Here is an 18348-nt window from a genome sequence, read left to right on the forward strand (position 1 = left end):
CAAATATCAATAGTACACCCCCCAGAGAAATCTAACACAGAAACAGAAATGTGCAAGCATTCAATTCAAGGTAGACCAGCATCTCTGCCGCTACAGTGCTGGGTAAAGAAATCTTCATTCCAAAAACATGGTTTCTTTCAACTGCTTCTGTTTTACTCATATCCACTTACATCATTCTTTACCCATCAAATGTTTTTAATGAATTGAAGACATTTGTGATTGTGGTTACAAGTTACAATTGTTATTATTATAATTTAAATCATTTGGGACTATCAGTTTGTTCCCTGCATATTCATTTATACAGGATTTACATGCACAAGGAGCTTTGTTCCTGGAAAAAAGGTCTGAACTGTCCCCATCAACCACCACCCTCTTCCTCACTCTGAATTATTCCTCTCATTTTCTTCAGGTCAAAGGGGTAGCCAATCAGTACTTGCATGGACCCCGGTAAGCCAGTCTCATTGTGGATGCATGGAACATTCCTTGTGCCAGTCCTGTTTCGGTCCTTATGCAGTTTATAATGATACCATCAGTAATGCTTCCTTCACTCATCCGGAATTGGCAATGCTTATCAATTTCATTTCCAACATCCAGTCCACTCGAACCTGCACCAGTCTCCTCCATTCCTTTCTTTGACATCACTTTCCATTTTTGGAGAATAGGCTGGCCACCAATAGCTACGACAAACCAACTGATTCCCACAGTTACCTTGACTATATATATCCTCACATCTTACTTGCTGTAAAAGACTTCATTCCATTCTCCCACTTCCTCCATCTAATTTGTTTTGATGATGCCAATTTCAATAAGGGGGACTCCGAAATTCCATCTTCTTCCTCAACCAAGGATCTCCCAGCACTGTACTTAAAAGGGACCTCAGCAGGATTGGACCCATCTCCCATACTTGAGCTCTCCCCCTCACTCTTCTCTCCCACCACAACCATTGGGTCCCCTTTGTCCTCACCTACTATCTCACCAGCATCCACATCCAGAGGAACATTAGCCGCCATTTCCGCCACATCCAGCAGGATGCCACCACCGGACACATGTTCTCCTCCCCTCTCTTGTCAGCCTTCTGCAAGAGAAGCTCCCTTTGGGACACTCTGGTCCAACCTTTGTTCATTCCCAACAATGCCCAACCCCTCCCCACAGCCCCTTCCCCTGCAACTACAGAAGATGTAACACCTGCCCAATTACTCCCTCCCTCCTCAAGATCCAATGGTCCAAACACACCTTCCAGGTAAAGCAGCTTTACCTGTACTTCAGTCAATCTAGTCTACCGTATTGTCTGCTCACATGTGGTCTTCTTTATATTGCGGAAACCATGTGCTGACTGCATGACCACTCGCAGAACACTTCTGTTCTGCTTACAAAGCAAACATTGATCTTCCAGTTGAAGAGGTGGCTTCTTCAAAAGACCACCTTGTTCTCTGGCAAACATCTCTGTCTCAGGCTTGCTGCAGTGCTCCAACAAAGCTCATCAGAAGCTGGATGAATAGCACCTCATTTTCCATTTGGGAACTCTACAGCCTTACCTTACCTCCAAAACCCCACACCAGGCTTTGTTATCACATGATCTGCCATTATATACTCCACATTTTTAGTCACTAATAGTCCCATTAGCAGCCATTCATTCTCCTAGGCTGACCATTATTCACACTTTTGTCTATCCAATTCTTCTCTCTCATTGGGTTCTATCTCCACTTATAGTTTACTCCTTACCCCTCCTCCCAGCCTATCTTCTGCATAAAAAATGTGTTCGTAGCTACCATCAGTTCTGAAGGTGGCGGCACTGGACCCAAAATGTTAACTGTGATTTCTCTCCACAGATGCTGCCAGATTTGCTGAGGTTTTCCAGAAATTTCGCTTTTTTTTGCATGCACAAATTTATGTCTTTAAAGAGGAATAATTTTAATTGCCATAGTTTTAATGCTACTGGAAATGCTTCCAATTTAAAATATGAATATACTACTGTATCTACTATTAAAAGTGCTAAATTGTCAGTCTTACCTATCATCTGTGCTTTGCTCATCATGAAGAAGGCGCTCCTTGTTCAGTCCAATTTTTTCCAGTTCATGAGTCAATTTTTCCAAGTCATTACTCATTTGTTGAGTATTTAATTTTTCATTTACAAGCTCCTGCAAATATCACACAAAATTATAAATGATTAAATTTATTCTTTGAGATTTGTAGGAATGAGCACCATTTTCCATAATGCAACACATTTCTACAAAGTATTGTAAACAAACTAAAAAATGGTGACCCCTCATTGAGAAATTCAGATAGCTATTACTAAACCAGCACCTTAAGCTAAAAAATAAGTTACTTTAATATTGGCAAAACTTAAAATGAGCAAAGTGGATTAGCATTAGCACAAAGGATGAGCACATAAAGGAACAATAAAGTAGTAAGCTCATAAATAAGCCTGAATATTTGACTAATTCTAGATGAGAAAATGATTCTTATTTATTGCAAAGGAAACCTCAAGTACAAAAACGTGCAGCGGTAAGTTTTGACGTTACTAACATAAAATGTCAGCACTTCTGACTTGAAGAATCTTTTTCTCCCAAATGTTGTTCACCTGAAATTCTGCCTGAAAAAACAGGCGGTGGTCAAATGGAAAAAATGGAGAGAAGAAAGTGGAATCTTGGTTGCTCATAGCCAACCTGATACAATTCATGCAAACATAAAACCATAAGATACAGGAGTGACATGATGGCTCTGGTGGTTAGCATTGCTGCCTCACAGTCCCAGGGACATGGATTCGATTTAGGCAACTGTCTATATGAAGTTTGCACATTCAGTGTCTGTGTGGGTTAGCTCCGGGTGTTCCAGTCCAAAGATGTGTAGGTTAGGTGGATTGGCTATGCTAAATTGCCCATAGTGTCCAGTGATGTGCAGGCTAGGTGGATTAAGACACAGGAAATGCAGGGTTAAAGGGAATGGGTCTGGGTGGGACGCTGTTCGGAGGGTCAGTGTGGACACAATAAGCTGAATGGCCTGCTTTCACATGGTAGGAATTCTATGATTCCAGCAGTAGAATTAGGCCATTCGGCCTATTGCGTCTGCTCTGCAATTTCATCATGTTTGATACATTTCTCAACCCCATTTTCCTGCCTTGTCCTTGCAACTTTTGATGCCTTAGCCATCAAAAACCTATATTCTATGGTAATGAGTTCCACAGATTCACCAGCCCCTGGCTGAAGAAATTCTGCACAAGACAGTTCTAAAGACGTTGTCCCTTCATTCTGAGGTGGTGCTCTTGGGTCCTCACCTCTCCTACTAGTGGAAATATCGTCTCCACATCCAGCCTAACCTGGATTCTGTAATTTTCAATTAGATCCCTCCCTCATCTTTCAGCTCCATTCAGCACAGACTCAGAGTCCTCAACTGCTCCTCACATGACAAGTCCTTCATCCCTGGTATCATTCTTGTAAGCCTCATCTGGACACCCTCCATCCCCAGCACATCTTTCCTTGGATACACCACCCAAAACTGCTCTTAAATTTCCAAATGCAGTCTAACCAGAGCATTACACAGCCTCTTGTCTTCTCACCCTTTTGAAAAGAATACTAATATTACATTTTTGAAACTTTATTGCTGGAACAGCACAGCAGGTCAGGCAGCATCCAGGGAACAGGAGATTCGACGTTTCGGGCACAGGCCCTTCCTCATTCCCGAGGAAGGGCCTGTGCCCGAAACGTCGAATCTCCTGTTCCCTGGATGCTGCCTGACCTGCTGTGCTGTTCCAGCAATAAAGTTTCAACTTTGATCTCCAGCATCTGCAGACCTCACTTTCTCCACTAATATTACATTTGCCTTCCTAATTGTGAAATTAACCTGTATGTTAACCTGAAGAGCATCCTGAACTAGGACTCCCAATTCCCTTTGTGCTTCAAATTTCCGAAGCTTTTATCCATTTAGAAAATAGAAAAGCTTCTCTTCTGCCTACTAAAGTGCATAAGCTCATATTTTCCCACATTGTATTGCATCTGCTACTTCTCTGCTCACTCTTGTAGTCTGCCCAAGTCATTCTGCAGCCTTTCTGCTTCCTCAACACTGACCCCCTCCCATCTTTATGTAAACAACAAAGTTAGCAACAATGTCCCCAGTTTCTTCATCCAGATCGTTAATGTATAATGTAAGTAGTTGCGGTCCCCAACATGGGCCTCTGTGGAACTGCACTAGTCACTGATTGCTGTCCCGAAAAATACTCTTTCATCCTTATCTCTGCCTTGTCAATCAGCCAATCCTCAATTCATGCCAGTACCTTGCCCCTGACACCATGGACCCTTATCTTATTTAAGTCTCCTGTGCAGCTCCTTTCCGGAAATTCAAATAGTCCACTGGCTCTACTTTGTCTAATTTGCTCATTAACTCCTCAAAGAATTCTAACAGATTTGTCACACGTAACCTCCCCTTGGACGAAACTGTTTTGACTCAGCCCTATGTTACCATGTACTTCCAAATACTCTAGGAGAAAGTGAGGACTGCAGATGCTGGAGATCAGAGCTGAAAAATGTGTTACTGGAAAAGCGCAGCAGGTCAGGCAGCATCCAAGGAGCAGGAGAATCGATGTTTCGGGCATAAGCCCTTCTTCAGGATTCCTGAAGAAGGGCTTATGCCCGAAACATTGATTCTCCTGCTCCTTGGATGCTGCCTGACCTGCTGCGCTTTTCCAGCAATACATTTTTCACTTCCAAATACTCTACAAGCTCATCCTTACCAACAATCAGGTGAGACTAACCAGTGTATAGTTTCCTGTCTTCTGCCTCCCTCACTTTTTAAACAGGGGTGTCTCAAACATTTTCCAGTGATTCCTGAAAGATCACCACAATGCCTTTACAGTCTCCTCAGCTATCTCTTCCAGAACCCTAGGGTTAGCCCATCTGGTTCAAGTGATTTATCCAGCTTCAGATCTTTCAGCTTCCCCAGCACCTTCTTCCTTAGTGATAGCAATGACAGTCATCCATGCCTCTTGACACTCTTGGAGTTCTGGTATGCTGCTGGTGTCTTCCACTGTGAACACCGATGCAAAGCACCTATTCAATTCTGCCGCCATTTTTTTCCTCATTTATCAGTAGCCTAATTTCCACACTTACCTTTTAGATATCTAAAAATAGCCTCTTGCAATATCCTGTTAAATGCAGAATATTGTAGATGTTGGAAGTCAGAAATAAAATATAAAATGCTGGAAATACTCAGCAAGTCTGGCAGTATCTGTGGTTAGAAAAAAAAAGTGCTGGTGAATGGCCTGAGTGATTTCATTTAAAATGGAATGCTAGAAAACATCCCAGAAAATGGTTCCAAACATTTTTTATGGAAAGAAAGCAAACTTATCATTTCTGATCTAGCAACCTTTCTTCAGAACTGATTGAAGCTAGGAAAAGGTTGGTATAGATGCTAAAGATGAGGCGAGGGTGAAAGAGTAAATGATAGGTGGAGATGGAGCCCAGAGAGAGAAAAGCAACTGGGCAGACAAAGGTATGGGTTAAGACAAGCTTGGGAGAATGAAGAACAGGTAATGGGGACTGTTAGTGGCTGACAATACATTGTTTGTGGTAGCAGCCCATGTGATGACAAAGCCTGGCATATAGAAATTCTGGTAAACACATGGGTGAAGGTGCTTAAACGCTAAAAGTGTTGAACCTGATGTTGAGCCCAGAAGATTGCAAGGCTTCTACGCAGAAATTGAGGTGGTGTTCTTCCAGCTTGTGCTATGCTGTATGGAGCACTATAGTGAGCCTGAAAGAGAGGTGTTTGGCAGGGAACACGTTAGTATGTTGAAGTGGCAGGCAACTGGAGGATCAGACTCATTTCCGAGGACAGAATAGAGATGTTGTGCAAAGCAATCACCCAGTCAGTGCTTCGTCTCCCCAACGTAGAGGAGACCACATTGCGAGCAGTGAACAAAATAGATCAGATTCAATGAAATGCAGATAAATTGCTGCTTCAGCAGTGAATACTAGTAAAGAGATCTTGCGTTGTATAGAACTCTGGTGAGACCACATTTGGGTTACTGTGTGCTATTTTGGTCTCTTTCCCAAGGATATACCTGCCACAAAGGAAACACAGCAGAAGTTAACCAGATTAATTCTAGGTGTAATGTTAAACGATCGAATGGGAATATCTCTCTGGACATTAATATAATATTAAAGGATTAAACTGCATGGTGTTTGGGTGGGGACGACAATCATGAAAGAATGCGGATGACTATCCAGTGTAATTTACACTTCATTTAGACAGCCATTTGCTATTAATCCCCTGCTATTGTCAAGTTATCATTCAATCTCTTTCATTCAAAGGTATGTTGCACCTGCATTGTCTTGGGAATCACTGAGTCAGGAAATCATCTGCATAACAATTCCCACAATATGGGCATGAGCATTTGCTTTATCTCGGAGGATGATCTCATCCTGCCATTGTACATGGGATAACATGTGACTGAGTGTGACTGGGGGTTGTCTCGGGTGGCATGTCACTGTGGGGGAGTGGCCAGAACATCTGTAAGCATTGCCAACTGACCTGTATAAAGGGGATGTGCTTTCTTTGTTCAGGGCCTCACCTTTGACTCAACCTCGCACGCCTGACAGGGGGTCCAAGAGGTCACCTAGCTTGTAAAAGCTTTCATAAACTTTAAGTGTTTGCAAAGTTGGTGTGAGCGAATTCTCAGGAAAAGAACCTAACACTGGGATGGCAGGACTGTACTATGAGGAAAGATCGAGAGACTGGGTGTGTATTCATTGAAGGCTGAAGAATGAGAGGTAATTTCAGAAATTTACAAAATTCTTAAAGGGTTAGACAGGATGGATGGGGAAAGGGTGTTATCCTCTGGCTGGGGAGATAGAGGTACAGAAAAAGGGAATACAGTCTTAGAATGAGAACAACCTACATGGATTGAAATGAGAAGGTGTTTCTTCAGTAAACGACAGAGTGAATATTTGGAATTCTTTACCCCAGAGGGCTGCTGAAGCTCAGTTAGAATATTCTTAAGATAGAGACAAACAGATTTCTGGACACTAATGGGATATAGGAAATTACAGGGAAAAGGAATTGATCATCCATAATCTAAAGTGACAGAGGGGACTCCAGAGCTGAATGGCCTACTACTACTCTTATGTTCCTAATAGTATTTAGAAAAACTTTACAAGCTCAAGCAATGCATAAAACATAAAACTTTAACAAATAAAAGTTTACATTCTCCTGAAACTTAATATGTACACAATTAAGAAGTGTGCCAAAATGATTAAAATTGACAATTACATCATAAGTGGCTATCATATCTGTAGGTAAACCTAAAATTTATACATATAAGCTTATTAAATTTTCATCGACATCATCCTTGTCATTACACAATGCTAATTTCCAATTGATTCTAAATCTCTGGAAACTGTTTCATCCATTAATTTTTCTGTCTTATTATCTTATCTATAACTTATGCTTTCAATCTGGATCATTACTTCATGACATATTGGACTGGATTTTAATTTCATGGAGGAGACAGGTTTGAAGGTAGGCTTGCCAGCAAATTTGTGTCGGTAAGTGATATGTCAGTTTCCCAAGATGGTCTCACCATCCAGTGATTTGATGGAGGCATAATATCATGGGTCATAGTAGATTGTCAATTAATCTGTTGAGACATGCTAAGATTCATGTTTGGGCAGGTGGGACTTGAACCTGGATCGTTTGGCCCAGGAGGTCGGTAACTATCACTGTTCATAAAGGCTTAAGTCACAGTGGATTCTTTTTAAAATTGACTTGTTCAGACAGGTTATGAAACAATTCTGAAGCAGGTACACCAGACGTAAGGACACTACCATCAAGTCACAAAAGCTCACCTAAAGCCTTCAAGAGGGCACTGGACAGTGTCTTTTTGATTGACAATTGCAGGTATATGGGAAACGGCAGATGAGTGACACTAGATATACGGCTGGTACACACATTACAGCACCATAATAAGTCTGCAATTCTGTGAGATTATTGTAACCAACCTGAAAATGGAGGGTAGGGGTAACACTGGAAATTAATCCCCATCACAGAAGTTAAAGATTTTAAAAAGTACGCAAAATTACCAAGTTACCTGACTTTCAGAGTCAGGTTGCCAGAAAGCATGGATCAGGTTTCTGTACTTAACAAGAATTACTGTTTATTACAATTAAATAGATTCTAGTGACAGGTAAACAATGGCATACAGCTCTACTAATTAAAACATTCATCCCTTTATTAACTGCCCCTCACACAGACATACATACACATACAGGCAGGAAGGAGGACACCAATGTTAACAGGCAGCCAGAAAACCAGGAAAACAGTTGTGGTCTCTGTTCATAGGATCTGATTAGGGGTTCTCAGTCTTCCTGCTACAGATACTTTCACTGGTTTGCAAGAGACACCAGCTGGCTGGTTTGCACTTATATATAAGTCTCTCACTTATTCCTTCGAAGTTATAGCTAACAGCAGCTGCTGAAGCAAACATAAACGGGCTTTCTTCAGATTAAAGCGGCCTTTACTGCGGAAAACAAAGACAGCCCAAGCTGTTCAGCTATTTAAAAGCCAACCACATATTTGTTGGAGGTTCTAAGGCCTTTCTCATTGATAATTAGTCACCAGTCCAGAGACCAGACTAAAGCTCCATTTGCACACAATCCAGCTCATCTGCAAATAACATTTTAAGAACTGCTGGCACTCATTTTCTAGTTTAATCCTTGATTTTCAAAGCTGTTCTTTTCAAATTTCAGTTCACAATTAGAAATACAGAAAATTAAAAAGTCAGTCTTTACAGAGTCATCACCTGAGGCAGCTAACGAGCCATCGAAAGCTTGTTGCAGGGGCGTTTGATACTTTGGAAGCAATGCACAGGTAACAGACTGCTTCAGCAACATATTCAAGTGGTTGCTTAATAAAAATTCAGGGAAGGTGCAATTACTGACCCTGCCAAAACTGTGGAGAAGCAAAAAGGAGCTCCTGCAGCAGAACGTAGTGGTCACTGCATGAACAGAGTAAGTGTGTCATCCCTAGATATGAGATTTAGCTACTGAGTTTGGTGACAAGTCATAATGGAAAAGGAGCAGCAATAACAATAACAAATGTAGTCCTTTGGTGCAATCTGACGTATGACTACCAAAGGCATTCAGTTCAGGCTGGAGAAGTGCCATGACGTTTTTATCCTGTGTTAACTGCAAGAACGCAGTTCAAGTCAGGATAACACTATATGCTTTAGAACAAGTGCTATCACAACTGCTGCCAATAAGGGCACAAGAGGCCACTACGTAGTTTGCCATGAGAACACTTAAAAATGAGGTAACACTGCATTGGCTGAGCGAAAGTTGGAAGTAGGGGAGGAAGTCTATCCAGTACATTCCCTCAAGCTTTTCTTGATTGATGGTAGCCCCCTAAATAAGTATTGACATTAAGGATGAAGATATGGAGTAGCAGAATACTTTGTCTGGAGAGATGAAGGAGGAAGACATGGTTTCAAACAGTGAGCACGCATGCAAAGCTTTCCACAGGGTAAATGAAGGATTAAACCATTGACTAATTTGGGCCAAAGTAATCTAGACATGATTTTCGCCTTCAAGGTTCATCCAGGATGGCAACTGCCATGAAGGTACATATTTCACACAAGGTGCTGCAAAATCTAAGTGATAGCTATGCAAAACTGTCTCTTGTTTCCCCAGACCTAGAACTGACACAGTTTCCTCTACCATCCACTTTTGTGTCACACATAACTTCATTATACCGATATGCCTACAACAGTGAGATCACACAATTCAGGGTGCAACCAACCATTTCATTACACTGATATTTAAATTTAATAAACAAACGGGTGCTCCAGTTTCCTCCCATAATCAAGGTGGTACCTCAGTGTTCAGGGTGACTGATATCGAAGATGCCAGTGAGGGGGAGCACCTTTGACATAATCTCTGCTTGCCCAGCCGTTCAGTAACAGTGTTTGAGGGAAGTAGCAGCTAGAGAAAATCTGGTAGCCCATACATGAATCCTTGCGTCATCAGTGCAACTAATTTGCCGATGCTCCAGAATTCAGCATGCATTCCAGGTTTGACTGTAAGATGCCCCTGCATTCATTTAGCATGACAACCATGACATAGTGGAGCTCATCAGATAAGCAAACTCTACCATTCTTTACACAGCTTTGGGAAACTGACATTCAGGCACATTGTCCTGTTGTTGCTTCAAAAAGATTTGCCTTGACTGTGATCCCTAGGGCTCAACATCTCTGCTCAATTGTGCATGGCTGTGTCTGTAGCAATTGCCGAAAGCTGCCTCCGCCTCCTTCACCATATCATGCTTAAAATGATAAGTGCTGGTCATCATGTGTCCTCCAGTTTAAACTACTGTGACATATCACAGTCTGTGTGGAGTTTGCACATTCTCCCCGTGTCTGCGTGGGTTTCCTCACAGGGCATTGGGAGAAAGCAGGCTTATGGCACGGAGATAAAAGATCAGCAATAATCACATTGAATGGCCTACTCTTGGTCCGATTTCTGTTTACAGTTTCCCTTGCAGTTGACAAACTCACTTTTCTGTGTCATCAGCAAACTTTAAAATTGCATTTTGTATATCAAAGTGCAAACCGCATAAATACAATGAACAGAAGTGGATCCAAAATACCTCTGGGACACAAAACTTCAACATTTCTAAAATCCTTTTTTTCCTCTTATGACAACCAACTCTCTGTCCATACTGAAACATTTCCTCTTGCATCATTTTTATGTTGTCATGGGATGTGGGTGTCACTAGTAATGTCAATGTTTATTATCCATCCCTAATTGCTCTTGAATGGTGTAGCTTGCTAGGCCATTTCATACGGCAGTTAAAAGTCAACCACATTATTTGGGTCTGAATTCATTTGTAGGCCAGCCCAGGTAAGGATGCCAGATTTCCTTGCCTAAATGGATACCAGTGAACCAGATGGGTTTTTAAATGGTAAATAATGATTTCATGGTCATTATGTGGGATAAGCTTTATATCCCAACTGCAGTGATATGCCTAAATTTGTTTAATGAGCATCTTATGATATAAATGATTAAACACATTCTCAAAATCCATGTAAGTTATGTCAACTGCATGTCCTTTGTTCTTCTCTTCTTCAAAACTTCTTACTAAATTTGTTAAACGTCTTGCCTATCTTTTGACAAGTTAATGAGGCTAGTTAGACAGATAATGTATGATTCAAGTTAATGCCAACAAGGAGTTCAATCCTGACTTTGAGATTTAGAAACTGCCTGTATGCCACACCCTACCCATAGTAAAACATCATTACATTCTGCCATGGTTCAGTGAATATTTACCAAGGTTCTGCCTTGAAGCAGAGAACTGAGGAAAATCCACAAGAATTACAATCTTTTGGTTAGGTGACACCTATATAATATTGCACAGAATAAGTGATTTCAATATTTTATTTGAAAAGACAGACAACTTATTAATCAAGGTTTTAAATCTCTATAGGGCTTACTTTGAAGGTTTAGTACAGAAATGCTGCAAAAGCCTCTAAGTAACCCTTGATACAATAAATAACTTTGATCAAAAGAAATGAAAACTGTATGAAACTAGAAGGCAGAGTTTATACAATAGCTGAGAGTAATGGAGATCCCAAAGACTGGGAAAGATATAAAGAAGAAAAAATTTGCAAAGTGTGTAGTGACAGTTGCAGAAAGAGTAGAATATAATAAAAAATGTGTTATCAAGGACAACAGAAACTTTTGTAAGTATAATACAAAATAGATGATGTTAAAGGCAATGTCCCAAAAACAGATGCATGCAATATGATGACCGGAAATAAAGAAATGACAGGATAAATGGTTACTTTGTTATCGATCAATACAGTAGAGAAAAATTTTAAGTACCAGAGATAAAAAGAAAATGGAGTATAAATCTGGGTAATGAACTTACCAGACTTAACACAAGTTTATAAAGAAGGTAAGGGGAAAAGGGGAAAATATTGATAAATCTGCAGCACGTGATGGCTTACACTCCAAGAGTTTAAAAAAAGTAGGAAACAGAAAAATTGCAGAGATCTTAAACATCATATTCTAAAACTCTTGATTTTGCAACTAGCTGCTTGGAATGGAAAACTGCCAATGTCATATCACTTAAGAAGTGTGTTAGAGATAAACCAAGAAATTTGAGACTTTTTAGTCTAATATCTGCTATGAAAAAGTAGCACGATTACTAATAAGAAACAAATTGGCTGAGCAAATACAAATTGATCAGAAAACATTAAATCTAGTTAAAACCAACTAATAGACTGAACAGTTAATATTTCAGAGCTTAAGACAGTAGAAAATGTATGCAATAAATAGCTGTCAGTTTTTAGACATCCTTTTATTACAGTTAAACACACCAGATCTTCAAAGTGATGACAGTAATGGAAATCTATTTTTGCTAATGATTAATACAAATGGGTTTCTGCAACTGAATTAGGCCCAGGTGTGCTAATAATGCAATAACCTCGAGTCTTTAGTTCTATAGATGTATAAAAATGTTATAAATTTCATCCGAAGTGTTTGGGCATTGTAATCATTGGTAAATCCATTGGGAATAGGTTGAAAAACTGTAGCCTAAGAAATCAAAAATAAATTGCTGAAATAATGCAGTAGTAACAATGATTAGTGTTGCCATCAAAAATCAACTCGGAATTCAAACATACAATTTTCTTAAAATTTGCTTTTATTTCCTATTATAGTGTAAGTAACTTTGCAGATGACACCAACATTAGTGGTGTAGTAGTGAAGAAGGTTCTTTTAAGAGTAAAGACGGTTTGAGGAAAGACGGATGGAGTTTAATTTAGATAAATGAGAGGTGTTGCATCATGGTAAAGCAAATCAGGACAAAATGTATTCACTTAATAGTTGGATCCTAAAGGGTGTTGCTAAACAAAGAGACCATGGGGTGGAGGCTCATAGTTCCTTGAAGGTGGAGTTTCAGGTAGATAGGGTAGAGAGCTGAAAATGTGTTGCTGGAAAAGCGCAGTAGGTCAGGCAGCATCCAAGGAACAGGAGAATCGACGTTTCGGGCATAAGCCCTTCTTCAGGAAACCTTCTTCGGGCTTATGCCCGAAACATCGATTCTCCTGCTCCTTGGATGCTGCCTGACCTGCTGCGCTTTTCCAGCAACACATTTTCAGCTCTGATCTCCAGCATCTGCAGCCCTCACTTTCTCCTCGAAGATAGGGTAGAGAGGAAAGATTTGGTATGCTTCCCTTTATTGGTCAGTGCATGGAGTATAGGAGCTGGGATATCATGTTGCGACTTTGGTGAGGCCACTTTGGAATACTGTATTCAATTCTGGTCTTGCTGATAAAAGAAATATATTATTAAAGTTGAAAGGGTTCAGAAAAGATTTGCTGGGGTCAGAGGACTTGATCTACAGTGAGAGGCTGAATAGGCTGGAGTATTTCCCCTGGAGCATTGGAGGCTGAGGGGTGACCTTATAAAAGCATGATAGGCATGAATGGGGTGAATTGCTACGGTCTTTTTCCTAGGGTAGGGCAATCCAAAACTAGAGGGCAACATTTTCATGCAGTGGGTAGTGCATGTACGTAATGAGGTGCCAGAGGACGTAGTGGAAGCTGATACAAAAGACATCTAGAGGGGTACATGCATATGAAGGCTTTAGAGGGATAGATGCCAAATGCTGGCAAATGGGACGAGATTAATTTAGGATAGCTGATCTGCATAGACGAGTTGCACTGAAGGGTCTGTTTCTGTGCTGTACCACCCAATGACTATGGATTTCATATCTAAATAACCTGGTTGAACTTGTTGAGGAGGTTGCTGATGTGTCAGATAAGGAAGCATTACAGAAGTTTTATATACATAGAATTCTTGCAGGCATTTGATAAGGTTTCACACGACACAATATTACCAAAGTAAAAGGTTCATGGAATTAGAGACAATTGTCTGACATTGTTATAAGATTTTGAAGAGGTAGGTGATAGAAAGTAGAGAAAATTGGTATATGCTACAATTGCCTAGATGTGGTGTAAGGAGATCTCCCAGGAGTCTGTACTGCACCTTCATCTTTCACTATATTTATTGATGAACTAGACAAAAGAACATGGAGTCATATACCCAGTTTGTTGATGAACCAAGTTAGGTGGCACCGTAAATTGTGCAGATTAGACTTGAAAATTGCAAAAGAATATTGGTGGATTAAATCTGGGTGACAGTAGCATAGTGGTAATGTCACTAGCTTAGTAATTCAGAATCTCAAGCCCATGTACTAAGGACATGAGTTCGAATCCCTAAAGGGCAAATAGTGAAATTTGAATTCAATCAGAAAAATCTAGAATAAAAAGCTAGCCGAAAGGCAAACATGTAACCACTGTCAATTGTTGTAAAAACCGACCTGGTTCACCACCATCGTTTAGGGAAGAAAAGCTGCCATCCTTACCTAGTCTGGCCTATATGTGACCCCAGACCCATTCTAACTGTCCTCTGAGGTGGTCCTTACAAGCCACTCAGATCAAAAGGCTACCAGAGTTGAGTCATAAGTGCTGGCCCAGCCAGAAACATCCACATCCCATGAATGAATTTTTTCTTTTAAAAGGAGTGGGCAAAATTGTGACAGATGGAGTTAGTATAGAGACTTGACAGAAAAAAGCTAGGTGGATGTATCAATCGCTTAGAACTGTAGAATAAGTTCATACCAGTAGTCACTAAAAAAGTAGTGGACGGGTGAAAAACTAATTCAAAATGTTAATGGTATGTTGAAAGAGTTGTGGAAAGGTTACAATTGTACAGAACAGTATTGTCCAATCATTTGGCATGGATTGGAAAAAGTGGCACATTTTAGATTTTCTCTTTCTTAGGGGGCTGGTGAACAAACTTAAAAAATGTTTGCTACAACAATAACCACGAACTTTGTAAAATTAAAAAGAATAAAGCTTACTTTTGTCTTTTAAGGAGCAGAGCACTTTTTCCCCCTGAAATTGTAATTACTGCCCCATCTCATCTGCATAGCCTGACTTACAGTTCCCCTCTGCTGACACTCATTGCCTTCTCCCATTGGTGTGACTCTCAGCTTCTTTCCTTTTTCCCAAGCCAGTGTCTCCTTGAAAGCATCCCATTCCCAGACCCAGATAGTAAACTAAACACCATGATTTGGACTCCCCTCAGACCCAAGCCTTGGGCACTTTACTGCTTCTCCAATCACAGAATAGCTCTCTCCCACATTTGCTGTTGATAAGCTTATCAGAAAAGTGCCTCTGAATGGAGATGTAGCTTGTTTTCATCTCAGTCTAAAATCCTTCTTGGGTAAAGTTATCTTATTATTAACTATGGAGACCCGATGAATGATCAGTAAATTTGTCTAACAGAGAAAATGGACACTGCTCCAGGCTGGACACTCCTAGAATACAGCTTTGATTAGACTGCATTTGGAATATTGGATCCGGTCAGAGCACCAAATCACATGAAGAATATTCTGAAACAGAAACAAGGTGCTGAAGAATATTCATGTGATTTGGCGCTCAGACCGAATCCAGTATTCCAGATGCAGTCTAACCAAAGCTGTATTCTTTGTACAGAGAGGGGAGCAATGTTAATGCTTTGAATCAAAATAATCTTCATTGAAAAAGAATGTTGTGGAGAGGAGTGCAGTTCAGACATGCCAGAATGATATTGCGACTTAGCAGATTACATTAGGAATATAAAAATATAGAGTGGTTTAATTGATGGTTAAAATGAATAAAGTATGTGACTGAGTAGAATTAAAGAAACTGTTCCCTTTGATCAGGTAGTTCAGAACAACTGTGCATACTTTAACATTCTGAAATGTTCTTTTTTCTAGTCATGATTTTCCATTATTGTAATGGATAGGATCTTCAATTGTGAAGGGCTGATTGCCCCTACTAAGGGGAAATATTAGCCCTTCATTTTGATCCCAGACCCACAATAGGATTCCAATTGTCTCCGCCCTTCACCCCACCAGGTTTTCTGTTGAGAAATCATCCTCAAATGATTTTCGTGACCTCTAGCATCATGCTACCACAAACTTTCCATTTCCTCCCTTCCCCTTCTGCCCTTACAATGAGCAGGTTATCCTCTGTGACAGCCTGGTAACTTAATCACCCAGATAACAAAAATAAGTATCTTACCTCTCTTAATGTCACTAGAGTCTTTTTATCAATAGTTGCCTGTTTAACTAGCTCTTTATTGTCTTTTTCTAAATCTTTCAGTCGTCCATGAAGATCTTTAAACTTGTTGATTTCTTTCACAAGTAATTTGTTTTCTTTTTCAAGATTAGAAATCGTCATGTTGTTTTCATCCAGTGTTGAGTCCTTGATCTCAGTCTGTTGGCGCAATCTCCTATTTTCTTTCTCAAGCTGCTTCTTGTCTTTCTCCAGTTGGACATTCTCTTGCTCCAGCAGCTTGTGTTCCATCTCTAATTGTAACAACCGTTTGCTGGAAATTTTTAATTCTTCCAGATTTCTTTGTAAGCTCTGGTTTTCGGTTTCTAAGTCCTGTAATTCATTTTCCAGCTGATTAATTTTTTTGTTGCTATTTTCTAAAGTCTTTTGGAGCCTATGATTTTCTAAATCAAGCCCTTGATAACTTACTTCCAAACGTTCAGTTTTCTTATTACAAGCCTTCAAGAGATCCAGGCTCTTGTTTAATTGTTCTTTTTCATTTTCCAGTTCTTTGTTTTCTAGTTCTAACTGTGCCAATTTGACACTATTAGACTTCAAACTCTCCACTGTCCTCCTCAATTGTAAATTTTCTTCATCAAGTTGGTTGTTTTCTTTCTCTAATATATCTAACTGCAGTGTAAGGTTTTTCAAGCCATCTAAAGTCTTTTTCAGCTTTCTGTTTTCCACTTCTAGATCAGAGTTCTCCTGTTCCAAGACTTCGACTTTTTCACATGTAATTATTAGAGCAGTAACCTTCTTCTGCAACTGTTCATTTTCTCTTTCCAAGCGGCTCAAAAGAGTCTCAAGTTCCTTTGCCCTTTCTCCTTTCTCTTTATAGTGTTCCAATTCCTTTCGGATTTGTTTCTTCTCCAACTCTAATTTGTTCAGTTTGCCACTAGTTTCCCTAATAGATTCATGTAGAATTTTGTTTTCTTTCTCGATATCTTTCACTTTAGCTTCTGCACTGATTTGTGCTCGTTGCCTCAGGGATGCAATGGTCTGATTCAAATGTTCATTTTCCTGCTCCAATACTTTGATCTAGAACATACATGTGAAGTGATGGAAATTAATTTCAAACATTGTAAACACTAGTTCTTTGTCACAATTCTTCTGCAATTTGTTAAACATTTATGATAAATTACTGTTGAAGCAAGTTGATTTGCAACAGCTATGAAGAGCTATAAAGTAATCTTGAAAAGAGGTAGTACTGTCATTGGACTGTCACCAAAACAATACAAAAAGAATGTTTACACAAGATCTGGGAAAACAAAATTAATGTAGTTTTCATTTTTCACTTTCTTTTTCAATTATTTACTAACATTTGCAGTAAATACAAATGACTTAAATTACTAAATTTGCATATTGTCTTCTAAGTTTTAATGACAAATGCTTCCGATCCAAAATAATTGATGCATTGCGAACATGGACCGAATTTTAACACTGTACACGAGAGCTTAATGAACTGAAGTATCATCTAATTTCTTGAAATACTATAATTATTCAAATTTAAGGGAGAATATTAAAAATTCACATTGAGTTTAAGCAAAAGTAAAATTTCTAATTTAAGAGTCTCAATATCATCTTGAATAAGCACAATATAGAGTTAACAGCACAAGGGAAGACATTAGGTGGCTAATTTATGATCAGAAAGAGATCCAGTTAACTACAGTTTGAATAAATGAAACAACACATACATTGGGACATGAATCTCTCAGGCACTGCTGCCTGAAGCTAAGAACTTTTGCCTTCAAATATCTCTCAGCATTGTGCACATCTAATCAATAATGTCAATAGCCAGCACTGCAGTGAAGTGTCTACCTCGTTGACACTTGCCCCCACTTCCCTAATTAAAATTAAACAGGACATTAAAAATTGAACTGATCTGGTAGAGAAATTATCAGGAACTATGAGTGGGGAGGAAGAACAGACATGAAGTGTGTGAAAGAACAAATAACTGATATGTGCACCATGACAATGGACTGGAGGAATGGAACTTAGCATGAGGAATGAGTAGGATACTATGGAATGCACAGAAGCTTCAGTCAGAGAATGTATTTCTGTATTTCTGTTGGTAGTTCATAACAAGTAACATTTAAATTTTTCCACGATTGTTTGAGCTGTTGACTGTCCTCAAAATGATAGCCTCTGGGAACTGAGTTGTCATATCCAAAATATGAAAAATATACTGATGTCCT

At 39.6% G+C, this 18348-nt stretch overlaps 1 protein-coding gene across 13 annotated transcripts in view; it reads right to left on the reverse strand.

The window, feature by feature from the left end:
- Positions 1 to 18348, reverse strand: part of LOC122552880 (girdin-like) — a 402403-nt gene that overhangs the window by 177874 nt on the left and 206181 nt on the right. For all 13 annotated transcript variants that reach the window (XM_043696008.1, XM_043696001.1, XM_043696009.1 and 10 more), the window contains exons 15-16: positions 16121 to 17191; positions 2011 to 2138 (exon numbers count right to left, since the gene is read on the reverse strand). In XM_043696008.1, coding sequence (XP_043551943.1) covers positions 2011 to 2138; positions 16121 to 17191 — 1199 coding nt within the window. The remainder of the gene's footprint in view (positions 1 to 2010; positions 2139 to 16120; positions 17192 to 18348) is intronic.

The sequence above is a fragment of the Chiloscyllium plagiosum genome, chromosome 9 (genome assembly GCF_004010195.1).
Source record: "Chiloscyllium plagiosum isolate BGI_BamShark_2017 chromosome 9, ASM401019v2, whole genome shotgun sequence".
Classification (NCBI taxonomy): domain Eukaryota; kingdom Metazoa; phylum Chordata; class Chondrichthyes; order Orectolobiformes; family Hemiscylliidae; genus Chiloscyllium; species Chiloscyllium plagiosum.